Genomic DNA, 13803 nt, shown 5'->3' with positions numbered 1-13803 from the left:
AAACCCAGCTATTGACTGTGTACCCTCTCTCTACCAGGGGACTGAGGCGGGATGAGCTGGCTCTTCACAAGCCCTCCGTTAAGTCAACTCAGAAGTTTCCCTTTGGCTTTAGGGAAGCTGAAACCTGGGAGCTCCCGAGTCATTCTGAGTGGGGTAGGCAGGGGGTGGGCTGCCTTCTCGCTGAACTCTGGGCTGCTAATGCCCCCCCACCCCCTTCATCCTTAGCTATTATTCTGGCTGCACTCGATTGGTACTTGCAAAGGTCTCCTTGTTGAGTATCTCCTTAAACACAAGAAGATGGGTTTGGCTGATCAAACAGGAAAGCCTTTGATCACCTATACAAGGTCCTTTGGTGAGAGTACCAACTATTCAACCAAGAGGTTTGGCCTACACATAGCTCTCCATTTCAGGACTATCCTTCAGCAATCTTTGCTGCCACAACTCTGCAAAAGAGAAGTTCCTGACACTCTGTCCTTCCTGGCTCTGTACCAGCAATTAGACCTCCACACCTGTCAAATGCTCCTTCCCACCCCTTCTCCCCTACTGCTCCTTCAACCACCCCTAAGGGTGGCCCTGGTGTTTTCCATCGGAGACTCCTCTAGCTACCGGCCCTCAGACCCTGCCTCGCAATCACATTCTTCCAGGCCATCTCCTTCATCTTCCGTTTACCTTTCCTTCTGTTCCCTTCATGAAAAGGACCACCACGCCTCTTCCAGCCCATCCTCCAAACCTATGGACACACAATGCCTCACGATCCTGCATCTGTTTGTCTTACTCCATCCCTACCATCTTTTCCTCTCTGGCTGCTGTCACCCAAAACTACCTCTGCCAGTCTACAGTGCCCCCCCCAGCCAGGACTCCCCCCTCTCCCCAGGACTCCCCCCTCTCCCCAGGACTCCCCCCCTCTCCCCAGGACTCCCCCCCTCTCCCCAGGACTCCCCTCTCCCTCCCTTCCCTCAACTCTTACTGAAATGACTTGGGCAGAAGGACCCGTGAGAGTTCAAGCTTCAGAACCTTCCACATTGGCTTCTGATTTTACCGTGGATAACAGACCCACACACGTGTTTGTGCCAACAGTGTCAGCTCTGCTAGATTCCAGCGTTCCTGGTGTCCAAGCTTTGGATGATCTCAGAAGAATGCTCTAAATGGCACCTGCATTCCACCATTCAGGAATTAAGAATCCTCTTCCTGCAACATCCAATATCACTGAAACTCCTGCACCATCTACCTGTCAGGTGGATGCTAGGCGTACGACTGCCTTGACCTAGGCGGCCTCCAAACCTTCTGGGCAAGTACTTGTGGAAACTCTACCGCCACCTCCTTTCTCCCCCAGGAGGCCGTTCAACTCCAGAATAGGTCTAAGACTGCCTCTACCCGAAGGGGTCACAAGGATTGCAACAATATGTGCCTATAGATAAAGCTGAGACCTTTGTTTGCAACACACAAACAAATTCCTAAAGGTTTTTGCTTCAAATCTGGTCCTGGGCCCTAAAGCTTTGGTGCTGGAGGCCTGTCTTCTACCCCTTGAGCCTCAGCTCCATTTCTGCCTTTTATGGTAGCGAATGGGAGATGAGAGTCTCTCAGACTTTCCTGCCCAGCTGTCTTGGGACCTCCATCCTCAGATCTCAGCCTCGTGACTACTCAGGATTAAAGGTGGGGCCAGCCACACCCTAGGCCTAAAGGATTCTGCCAGGGCCCGGCCTCCCAGAAGGGCCAGTGGAAGTTGAGGGGCGGGCTCTTCCTGTCTTGCATATAAAGGAGAGCATCATGGCCTGGACCTCATTCCCTTGGTCCAGGCTGCTGGAGGAAGGAGGTGAGAAGCAAGCAGGAGCAGGACAGCAGATGGAGGCCCGGAACAGAACGAGGTGACCACCTTGGGCAGAACTCACAGCCAGCCATAGAGGTAAAGCCTCCCAGTGATAGAAGCGGTGGTGACAGCTGGGCCTGGGTTTCAGCTTCTGCTCAGTGGCATTTGGTGTGGATGGAGTCACCAAGGAGGGAAGCAGTTTTCTTCTTCGTGGCCGTTATTGTTTGGCATTAGCCACATTGTCAAAGGAAACCAACTACCTCCCATTTTATCCCTGCTCAGCTTCCTACAACCACTTCCTTACAAGACACCCCTAAAACCTCACTGCAGAAAGCCGGCTAAAATGGCCAACCGCACGGTGAAGGATGCACAGAGTATCCATGGCACCAACCCTCAATATCTGGTGGAGAAGATCATCCGGACTCGAATCTACGAGTCCAAGTACTGGAAAGAAGAGTGCTTTGGGCTTACAGCTGAACTGGTAGTGGATAAAGCCATGGAGTTGAAGTTTGTCGGTGGCGTCTATGGTGGAAACATAAAACCAACTCCCTTTCTGTGTTTAACCTTGAAGATGCTTCAGATTCAACCTGAGAAGGATATCATTGTTGAATTTATTAAAAATGAAGATTTCAAGTATGTCCGCATGCTGGGGGCACTTTACCTGAGGCTGACAGGCAGCGCAATTGATTGCTACAAGTATTTGGAGCCTTTGTACAATGACTATCGAAAAATCAAGAGCCAGAACCAAAATGGAGAATTTGAACTGGTGCATGTAGACGAGTTCATTGACGAGCTGCTGCACAGTGACCAAGTCTGTGATATTATTCTTCCCCGCCTACAGAAACGTCATGTGCTAGAGGAGGCTAAGCAACTGGAACCTCGAGTCAGTGCTCTAGAGGAAGACTTGGAGGATGTGGAAGAGGAGGACGAGAAGCTAGAAACAGTGCCATCACCTGATCACCGTCAGAGAAGTTATGGAGGCCAGCACGAGCCCCGGCCATCTCCACTGCATTACAGGAAGAACAGGAGCCGGTCACCCATTAGGCAGAGGAGACCAGCCAAAAGGAGCCCCTCCCCCTGCCGAAAAAGGCATCTGAACTGGAGTCCAAGACATCCCGGAAGAAGCAGGTCTCGAGGGAGAAGGCACAGATCCCGCTCCAAGGCTCCAGGTCGCCGGAGAGGGAATGAGTAATGGACTCAGTTTTGCTTTTAGTCCAAATGGGCTCCTGTGGGCATGAGGTTATCTGTTTAAAATGGAAAGATTAAGATCTACTCTCCAGGCAGCTGTAGCAATTTTAGTTTTCTCTTACAAAGTTTTTGGTAACTTTCTTAAATGAAAGAGGTGCTGAGATGTATGACCTTTCAGGGATGATTCCTAAGGCAGTTTTTGACCAAATCCACTGGGAAGGGTAGAAAGAATTTGGGGATTGGGTATGAACGAGAACAAAAGGATGTGGCCAACTTGTGATCCTTTCCCTTTTTGCTATTAAATATATTTGCCATTTTTCTGTACTTTGGTTTTTGGTTTGCTCTAAAATAAGAACTGTTTGGATAATCTAAAAACAAAACAAAAAATAAAAAACTAGTGCTGATATTCTTGTCTCATATCTTTCTCTTGAAGAATAAACTTTTGTTGGTCACTCTCAGTGAAATCTTTCACACCCATCCCACCAGATAAAACACCCAGACCTAACACAACTAGACAATGTATCAATGATAACTAAGTATTAACCCCTTTCCTGTCCTTGCTCACATGATACGTGCCTGTGTCAACATAATGCCTTACTTAGGGGAACCCAGACTTTAGTCACCAAAGTACTTGCTGCATTTATCACTGGAGGTCCCCATCAGTAAATAATTACCAGGATCCACTTGTGTACCGCATGTCTGATTTTAGTGTCCTGCACTCGCCAGTCATTTGAGGCAGAGCTGATAAGAAACAGGATTTGGGCAGCAGCAGCAGCAACAGCGGTGCTGTACCTTTCTGTCAGCAGTCATGTGACAGTCACAATGACTTAATGGGCCATAGATTCCTTCTAAGTGAAGAATGTTTCATATGCAACATGCTTGCTGAAAGATAGTACAATTATAAGCATAACCATAAGCAACAAGGATCAGGAAGGAAGGAAGGAAGGATCAGGAAGGAAGGAAGGAAGGATCAGGAAGGAAGGAAGGAAGGATCAGGAAAGAAGGAAGGAAGGAAGGAAGGAAGGAAGGAAGGAAGGAAGGAAGGAAGGAAGGAAGGAAGGAAGGAAGGAAGGAAGGAAGGAAGCAGCCACAACTACTATCCTCTAATTTCAATTACATTTGCAGAGCTCCTCCTGGGAGGTTGCCACTGCCAACACAGAATAGTAGACCATGAGTGTTTAAAAGCTGGCAGGGCACTGGAGGCTGTGGCTTGGCTTTGAGCAACTGGGCTCACCCACCATATAGTCTTAACTCAGACAACCTTGAGTTCCCCTCCTGCCCCAAGACAAAGCCAGGGAAGGCTGTACTCTGGCCCAATATCCGTCTTGTTCTCTATCTCAGATGAGTCACCAGCCACTCACACTAGAGCATAACAGAATCCCAGTGGTCTTCCTGTCTTCAGCCTTATTACCCGCATCCCACAATGATTTCCAGTAGCCAACTCTGACTACTACCTATGGCATTGTTTAAGTCCCAAGACCTTTACTCAAAGTGCTGAGAAGCCCCCTTGGGCTCTGCTTAAGCCACACCCATCCCCAATCCCATTTCTATCCCAACATTCCTTCAGGCAAACTTCCTTTTTCTGCTGAGCTCAATTCTTTGCTCCTTCACTACACCGCTTCCTCATCACTCATAGCTGACCTTTAGAGTCATTTATCCAAGACAACCAAGGCACATTCCCCATGGTTCCATAGCAACCCCAGCTGTCAACATCACACACACCTGAATTCAAGAAACACGCTCCCACTTCAGCTGAGTCTTAGCAAGACTATTCTATACTATACCAGTATTTTTTAATTTTTGTTGACTGCCTCTACCAAAAGGTAACAAGGATTTCAGCATTATGTGCCTACAGAGATGAAGCTGAGATCTTTGTTTTCAACAAGCACACAAATTCATAAAGGGTTTTGCTTTTTTTTTGGTCAGTTGTGGGGCCTGAACTCTGGTCCTGGGTGCTGCCCCTCAGCTCTTCAGCTCAAGGCTAGCACTCTACCACTTGAGCTACAGTGCCACTTCTGGCTTTTTCTGCTTATGTGGTGCTGAGGATTCGAACACAGGGCCTCATGCATGCAAGGCAAGCACTCTACCACTGAGCCACCTTCCCAGCACACTATAGCAATATTTTAAGTTGAATAATGTGCCAAATTAGTTTCACCAAGGGTAATAGACACCTGGCACCAAGTTTCAGAATCTTCCACATTGACTCCTGACCTTTCCATGGATAACAGACCCACACACGTTTGTGCCAATAGTGTCAGCTCTGCTAGATTCCAGCATTCCTGGTATCCAAGCTTTGGATGATCTCAGAAGACTGCTCTAAATGACACCTGGATTCCACCATTCAGGAATTAAGAATCCTCTTCCTGCAACACCCAATGTCACTGAAACTCCTGCGTCATATACCTGTCAGGTGGATGCTAGGCGTACAACTGCCTTGACCTAGGCGGCCTCCAAACCTTCTGGGCAAGTACTTGTGGAAACTCTATCGCCACCTCCTTTCTCCCCCAGGAGGCCGTTCAACTCCAGAACATGACTAAGACTGTCTCTACCAAAGGTAATAACAAGGGTTCCAATGAGAGGTGTCTACATTGCCAAAGCTGAGATCCTCGCTTTCAACAAACTCAAATTCGTAAAGGTTTTGTCTTCAACTCTGGTCCTGGGCCCTAAGCTTCTGTGCTCCAGACTTGTCCTCTACCACTTGAGCCCCAGCTCACTTCTGCCTTCTATGGTAGTGCATTGGAGATGAGAGTCTCTCAGACTTTTCCTGCCCCAGGGTCTCAGATCTCCGCCCCTGAGCAGAGAGGATTAAAGGTGGGGCCAGCCCCTCCCTGCACCTGTAGGTAGTCTGCCAGGGCCGGACCTCCTCGAAGGGGAAGTGGAAGTTCAAGTGCAGGCTCTTCCTGTCCTGCTTATAAAGGAGAGCAGCAGTGACTGGACTTCATTCTCTTGGTCCAGGCTGCTGAGGTAGGAGTTGAGGAGCGACAGGAGCAGGACAAATTGACCAAGGCTCCTTGAACAGACCTCGAAACCAGAGAGAAGAGCTTGTTCCTTGTGCTGTTGATCATTGGAACTGGTCCAGTTTGAGGAACCACTGTAGCACCATCAAGATGTGGGTCCCAGGCATGAGGCAGCCAACGGTTCAGTCGACGGCTGGGGCTGTCCGGGTGTGCAATGAGAAAGGCGAGATTTCCATGGAGAAGGTGAAGGTGAAACGTTATGTGTCGGGAAGGAGGCCAGACTATGCCCCCATGGAGGCCTCAGATGAGGAGGACAAAGACTTCCAACTCATTAAGAAAGCCAAAGAACAAGACGCTGAGCCAGAGAAACGCAAGGAAGACTCCTCGAGGGACCCTCGTCTGCGGAGCCTACAACATCTGATCCGTGAAGCTGCGGAAGAGAGAATGGCTCAACATCGGAAAATGGCGGCACTTGACATGGTAGGCCAAGGTGACTCAGAAGTACAAGGAGATTCTTGTCAGATGGAACAAGAAGATGGCAGAGAAGGAGAGGAAGAAGAAATCGACGATGAGGAAATAGAACGGCGCCGTGGCCTGCTGTGTCAGAGAGCCAAGGAAAGGAAACATGAAGAGATGGAGGTCATGGAGGCCGGAGAGGATCGGCATTCTGGACAAGAGTCAGAATCTGAGTGTGACTATGAAGAATATATAGACAGTGAAGATGAGATGGAGCCTCACTGGAAACCACTTTTCATTCAAAGGAAGGACCGAGTGACAGTTCAAACGTGGAAGGTCCAAGCACTAAAACTCAAGGAGTTGGAGCAGGAAGCAAAACGCTCGGCTGAAGAGAGACGCAGGTACACACTCCAGATTGTAGAGGAGGAGGCCAAGAGGGAGCTGGGGAAGAACAGAGGGTCCCTAGCTGCACTGGATGCTCTCCATACTGAGGAGGAAAATGAGGAGGAATATGAGGCATGGAAAGTTCGAGAGCTCAAAAGAATCAAGAGGGACCGAGAAGGTCGAGAAGCCCTTGCAAAGGAGAAAGCAGAAACTGAACGCCTGGGAAACCTGACTGAGGAGAGGAGGCGAGCTGAGCTTCGGGCAAAGGCCCAAGGCCTTAGCAACAAAGCGGTTCAAGGAAGGTACAAGTTTTTACAGAAGTATTATCACCGAGGTGCTTTCTTCATGCATGAGGATGAAGAAGTCTACAAGAGAGATTTCAGTGCACCGACCCTCGAGGATCATTTCAACAAAACCCTCCTTCCTAAAGTCCTGCAGGTCAAGAACTTTGGATGCTCTGGGCGTACCAAATATACCCACCTGCTGGATCAAGACACCACTTGCTTCGAGTCAGGGTGGGCTCAACAAACTGCCCAGAACACAAAGTTCTTTCAACAGAAGGCAGCTGGAGTAGGAGATGCATTTGAGCGACCATCGGCCAAGAAATGGAAAACCAGCTAAGACTCAACTACGTATTGCAGCTGTGGACACTAGCACTCTCAACATCTGGTCCTTGGTTTCCTTTGCGGTCATGCACACACATGGTTCTTGTATGCAGCCTGCTGGAATACCTGCCCTACTGTGCTATTGGGCCGCCCAGCCTTTGAAGGTGTTTTGTGATGTCTGGACTCAGATTCCAGGTCTCTCTCAGCCTCATCAAGGCCCTTTTCCTACTTCCCCAATTTGCCTGGAGGTCAAGTCTTTCTCAAGAGCCTTCATCTGTCTGGTTCTTCTCATCCTGAATGGACAGGCCCTCACCTGGGCCTGCTGACCACTCCCATTGCTGTGAAGCACAACAGATAGTCACCTCTTACACAATGCCTTAAGTCTTTCCTCTATGGATGAAGACCTTATGTTAAGAACACTGACTCGGAAATCTGAACATTGCACTTGGAAGCCAGCCCAGGCAGAAAAATCCTCATGAAACTGTTATCTCCACTCAACTACTCAAACCCTGGAAGTGGAGCTGTGGCTCAAAGTGGTAGAGCACTAGCCTTGAGCACAGAGGGCTTGGGGACAGTACCTAAACCTTGAGTTCAAGCCCCACAGCCAAGCAAAACCAAAAATGAAAAATCAACACTGACTTGGTTTTGTTGATTAGTTCTGTGTATATTACCATGTGGCAGTGGTCATTTGCTTTTAGAATAGTCACCGATTTCAGTACCTCAGAAGCACTGGCTGGAGGTGGTACGTGCAGAACTGCTGCCTACAGGGAGGGAAAAACTGGGAATGAGGGAATGGGTGACATTGTCCAAAAAGAAATGTATTCTTTGCCTGACTTATGTAACTGTAACCTCCCTGTACATCACCTTTATAATAAACTTTTTCTAATAAAGAACTGCTATCTAGGAAATGAAAACTGAAGGGGAAATGGGGCTAATATTGTACAGCTTATTCATATTAAGTCTTGTGGACCAGGAATTTGTTTGGGGATAAATCCCCGATAAGAGAAATCTTTGCTGAGCCTTGGTTGTCAGCAAAACAGCTTCCAACATATACAAATGCTTTGACCTGGTTGCTCTCGAGTCTTAAAAGCAAGTTCTGCACTTCTTGAGGGAGGGAGGGGTCTACTACATGACCTTTCTTGACTTATACAGCTTTTTTGTACCTGGTTAAACACACGGCATACTGTTAGGCAATGCAAAGCAGACCAGGAAAGACCAAGAATACTGTTTTGGTTGTGGAGCTTGAACTCTGGGGCTGGGAGCTGTCCCTCAGCTCTTCAGCTCAAGGCAAGCAGCCTTGCTTTCCTACCTTGGAAGGTAAATTTAACGTCTCTGAACAACTCAAAGATGAAACTTGCAGAAATGCTACACAACCTCCCTTAGACATATATGCATGTGTGAGAAAAACTGTCTTTTCTATTCAAGTGTATTATTTCAGAGTTCGTGCTTTGGCCTGGGGGCTTGACTTACGAAAAAGGGAACTGCTTTGGGATGGAGGATTTGTAAAATGTAAGGTTTTGTCTTCTACTCGTTTTTTTCAAGATGGGATTATGACACACCCTAGACTGTGGCAGAAATAGCAAGAGGTGTGGGCTTATTTGAGGTTGCTTGTGAATTGTTAATCTCATTTGAAACTCACTTTATGTAAATTTTATTGTATTCAAACCAGGGAATCACCAGCAGAACTTGAGCTCAACCAATCTGAGCAGAGGGGCCGGGCTTGCTGTTGTGTTAGGGATAAATAATGGGGCAGACTGCCTGCTCTGTGTCCTTGCTTGCCAGATTTTTGGCTGGTGGTGTACCATTGTGTGTAGAAGTAAATTTTGCATTGCTTACCCCATTTATGTCTCTCATTGTGACTCCAGTGGTTCTTGGAGAACATATTGGTAACACATGTTACAATAAAGCAAAGCCGCTGGTTTATTAGGCACAGGTGGATCCTCTTGAGGACCTATTGCTATCAGGAAGCCCACAGGCATTTTTTTTTCCGTCATCAGGCCTGAATTCTGGGCCTGAGCATTGTCCCTCAGCAGTTGTAGCTATTTTATTTTGTTGTTGTTTATGGTTATACTTCTAATTGTACCATCTTTCAGCAAATATATTGCATGTACGTAATGAACATCTTGTAAGACAGAGGTTTAAAAGGAAGCTCAGAGTTGGGAGTTAGTTTCTCTTGACAGATGATGGGATGTGTGTCTTCATGTGACCAGGTTGTGGTTGGACCTGGAGATATGCCAAAGTTACTGAGTACTGTGTGCTTTCTCAGAAAAAGTGTAAGTTAATAGCTGGGTCGGAAAAAACCAAAGTTGCATGTGTACTGAATAAAATGGAATTCTGGTATACAATTAAAGTCATTTATGCCTTTTCATTGGTTATGTATTTTCTCCTTGGCCAGGGAAGAGATGCTTCTCCCTAAGATTGACAGGGCTGACCCCCACTCTAGGATTGTTTGGATGGAAGCTCTTTTATCTTCTACAGCTGCGTTCTGCTGGGAAGGGTCACAGACCTTGAGGAAGTAGGTTGTCACTTGGACAGAAAAAAACTGAATAGCTCAGAAAAAATTTGGGTCCTGAGATAGAGTAAGTTTTAATCCTTGGGTTGTTTTGTTCTCAAAGAAGCTTGTCAGAAAGCAGAGAATGGGTGGATCAAAAAAGGGCCTTTGGCCAGGGGGCAATAAAAGGCGTTAAGCCATTTAAAAATTGAACAGATATCTAGCTTCCAGGAAAACCATTCTACATCCACTTTTTGTATTTTTGGGGGGCATTCCAAGTGACTTCAATTACATGTTTACACCACTAAGAATAATTCCTCCTGCAGGATTACATGGTTCCCTTCTTGGCTGGCATCTAACAGGGCTAGATCCCCATGGTTTGAAGACCACAGTTGGGAATCAGTATTGCACAGTCCACATAGGGTTGGCTAGTTTGACCTAGTGGCTTAGCAATAAGGACCATTCTGTACAGAATGAGTCTATACAGAGTAAATGAGTCTCCTGTGGCCATTCCTAATAGAACACAGGATTATGACACACAACATGGGTTCTTTTATACACTGTGAGGTTGGTTACAGTTAGATTGGTTACAGAATGTACAAAGTTTGGGATTACTGGAGTAAAAACAGGATGTGTAAGTCTGGAACCAAATAGAGTTCAGAGGCATTTCCAGGTAGTGGCAGACACAATGGGCCACAGGAAGCAGGTTTGAGCATGGTGCTCCAGGCTTTGTGAGATACCACTTTCCCTGGTGAGCTGTTAGTGCTGCAGCGGAGTGAGGCTTAGCCTGTGACACTCCCCTGTTCTATCAAGGTGCAGTCCCATCTTGATTCTGATTGTCTGGGTTCCTGTATAACTTAGATCTGTTGATCTGTCCTTAGGGGCTGGTAACAGAGACCACGATTTTCATAGGGGCTGTCAGATGGGGAGAGGGTTGGGAATAGGTGCTCAGGAGCAGGTGATGGTCATTGAGTACAATTCTATTTCTGGTCAGCTGTAAAATGACTATAACCAGAGAAGGTTCTCTCAGTTTGGGAAAGGAGAAGAATGTGTTGGGCCAGCTTGGACTCTTGAGGGAAAAGTAGAGAACTTTTTGAAAGCTTTCTTAAAAATGGATCAGGTTTTGAAATAAGTCTTTGTACAGAAAGAGGTTGAGTGAGGCACAGTCCAGAGAGGTTGGGTCTGATGAGGGATTTTTCAGGAAGAGATGATCTGAGTTTGAGCTTGGCACAGTATACCTCAGATGCAAAGTGGCATGGGCTGTGGACTAGACTGACAGGTTAATTGGGACAGGAATGTTTCCTCCATCTGCAGTGGCAGGGTAGAAATGCAACAATCCTGAAGTGTTAGTAGTTGTGAGTTGAGGGTCTGACTAGCAGCTTGGGTAGCAGAGAGGAAGGCCACATCATAGGACCTATGGAGACAGATGAGGCAGAGGAAGGAAACAGGCTTTGGCTTGATTAGGGAGGAGTGGAGATGTCAGTCTTGTGTGGCACATGACAGGCATCCACCCCTAGGCATGTAACCGATGGTGTGGAGGAGAATTTGCACTGGGAATAGCGTGCAGTACCAGAGCAGAGGCCTGGCAGAGAAAGAGGAAGGTCTTTGCCAGGGGCCAGAAAGAACTCCAAAAGAAAGGGAGAGGAATTTCTCCATGGAAGTAGAGAACGTTCATGTTTGGGCAGTCAGAAGTTTCTTTGGAGGAAGCGACTGAGTATCAGGTCTTGGACTTGAGACTCTGTTTTAGTTAGGATTTAGTTTTTGAATTTTCTGAAGAATAGAATATATTTGATGTTGAGCGATTTGTTCCACAAAGTCATGTAATGTTGTTGGTGTCACAGGGTTTCATCTGAGGATCAGGCAAAGTTCTCCTGCAGGCTGAGAGGCCTTTTCCTAGCAAATATGGACATGCTGAAACTAAACCAAGATGAGCTAAATTATCTTAACAGGCCCATATCAAGCACTGAAATAGAAACAGCAGTAAGAGACCTCCCGTGTAAGAAAAGCCCAGGACCAGATGGTTTTACAGCAGAATTCTACAAGGCCTTCAAAGCAGAACTCACACCAATACTCCTTCAACTCTTCAATGAAATTGAAAGAGAAAATTCACTACCAAATTCATTCTATGAAGCTATAATAACACTCATCCCAAAACCAGGCAGGGACTCAAAGAACTATAGACCCATATCTTTGATGAACATTGATACAAAACTTCTCAACAAAATTTTGGCCGATTGACTTCAACAATTCATCCAAAAACATCATACACTACGATCAAACAGGATTCATTTCAGGGATACAAAGCTGGTTCACTATAGGCAAATCAATTAATATAATTCATCACATCAACAAGAGCAAGGATAAAAACCACATGGTTATCTCAATAGATGCAGAAAAAGCATTTGACAAGATCCTACACCCCTTTATGATGAAGGTTCTGGAAAAACTAGGAATCCATGGAACCTTCCTCAATACCATAAAGGCCATATATGACAAACCTACAGCCAGCATTATACTCAATGGTGAAAAACTAAAGCCATTTCCTCTTAACTCAGGAACAAGACAAGGATGTCCACTCCCTCCACTGCTCTTCAATCTAGTATTAGAATGCCTAGCTACAGCAATAAGATGCAAACATAAAGGGGATCCAAATAGGGAAAGAAGAAATAAAACTCTCCCTCTTTGCAGATGACATGATCTTGTATTTAAAGAACTCCATGGACTCCACTCCTGAATTACTCAAGGTGATTCAAAACTTTGGCAAAGTAGCAGGGTATAAAATTAACCCTCAAAAATCAATGACTTTTCTATATGCCAACAATGAGAAAAGCGTGGCTGAAGTCAGAAAAGCAACTCCATTCCGTAATAGCTCCACAAAAAATAAAATACCGAGGAATTAACTTAACCAAAGAAGTGAAGGACCTCTATGATGAAAACTTTAAAAACCTGAAAGTGGAAATCAAAACAGAACGTAGAAAGTGGCAAAAAAAAAAAAAAAACCCTCCCATGCTCCTGGATTGGAAGGATGTGATTTTCTATCTCCTGATAGGGAAGCTTCCTTGTGCCTGGCATTCTCTCAGACATCTGCCACCTGCTGGGCAATTTGAGAAGTGAAGGCTGACTCTTGCAGTGGTCAGGGCAGTGAGTAGCCCAGAGCTGGGGAATGATGAATTATAATAGGACCCTGCTACCTTCAGATGCCTTAACTGAGACGGCAGGAAATGCATCTATCCATCCAGAAAGCTGTCAATGGCTCTGCATACCAATTGCACTTAAGGAGGGAGTTACATGTAAGTGTAATCTATTTACCAGTCCTGACATGGCCGGTGTGTGAGAAGCAATGGATTGTGTCACTGTTGGCCCCACAGGTAGTTTAATTCTACACACAACACTATTGAAGAAGAGCAGAGTAACCAAGAAAGGAGAGTGAGTATCTTGATATAGGCATTTTAATGGTTTCACCCTTTATGTAAGGAGTAGTGATGTCCTTACTGGTGTCTAGCTTGTCGTTAGGCAATATGTTATTTTCCTTGGGGGAGGCTTCTGCAGTAGCTCTTAAGTAGCTCCCAAGGATACGAGAGCCTGGTTTCCTAGGAATCCTAACCAGGGCTTAGGATATTGAGAATGGGGCAGGGCAAGTCACTGAAGTAATCAACTGCTGGAGCTCTCCCGCAAGGCCCCCAGCAGTAATCGTTATCTGTGCACCTCAGGTCTGGTTTTATGACCCCTCTTTCCGCAGAGATTTGAGGCATATCTCTAATAAGAAACAGTTTCACGATAAAGACAATTTGCCCCGTTGAAGGGTAGAATGTGTTTGTGACTTTAAGTATCACTATCCCACAATACTGTGAAATTTGTGACATTTATGTAATCACTTTATCACAATACGAAATTGCAAAAAAGAGAAACGGTTTC

The 13803-nt window shown here is 46.2% G+C and overlaps 2 protein-coding genes across 2 annotated transcripts; both read left to right on the top strand.

Annotated features, from left to right (window-relative positions):
• Positions 1-2150: 2150 nt before the first annotated feature.
• Positions 2151-2999, top strand: LOC122099765 (pre-mRNA-splicing factor 38A-like). Its single transcript, XM_042670300.1, has one exon. It carries the CDS (start codon positions 2151-2153, stop codon positions 2997-2999), a length of 849 nt encoding a protein of 282 aa, XP_042526234.1.
• A 3103-nt stretch (positions 3000-6102) lies between these two features.
• On the top strand, positions 6103-7468 carry LOC122099764 (microfibrillar-associated protein 1-like). The gene has a single exon (XM_042670299.1). The coding sequence runs from the start codon at positions 6103-6105 to the stop codon at positions 7411-7413; it is 1311 nt and encodes a 436-aa protein (XP_042526233.1). The 3' UTR covers positions 7414-7468.
• The last annotated feature ends 6335 nt before the right edge of the window (positions 7469-13803 follow it).

This window comes from Dipodomys spectabilis, unplaced genomic scaffold (genome assembly GCF_019054845.1).
Source record: "Dipodomys spectabilis isolate Male_0828 unplaced genomic scaffold, ASM1905484v1 ptg000532l, whole genome shotgun sequence".
Lineage (NCBI taxonomy): Eukaryota > Metazoa > Chordata > Mammalia > Rodentia > Heteromyidae > Dipodomys > Dipodomys spectabilis.
This window is presented reverse-complemented; position numbering and strand designations above follow the sequence as displayed.

Bases quoted from the DNA above. Each gene is read 5' to 3' on its own strand.
- LOC122099764 (XM_042670299.1), top strand. From the start codon at position 6,103: ATGTGGGTCCCAGGCATGAGGCAGCCAACGGTTCAGTCGACGGCTGGG.
- LOC122099765 (XM_042670300.1), top strand. From the start codon at position 2,151: ATGGCCAACCGCACGGTGAAGGATGCACAGAGTATCCATGGCACCAAC.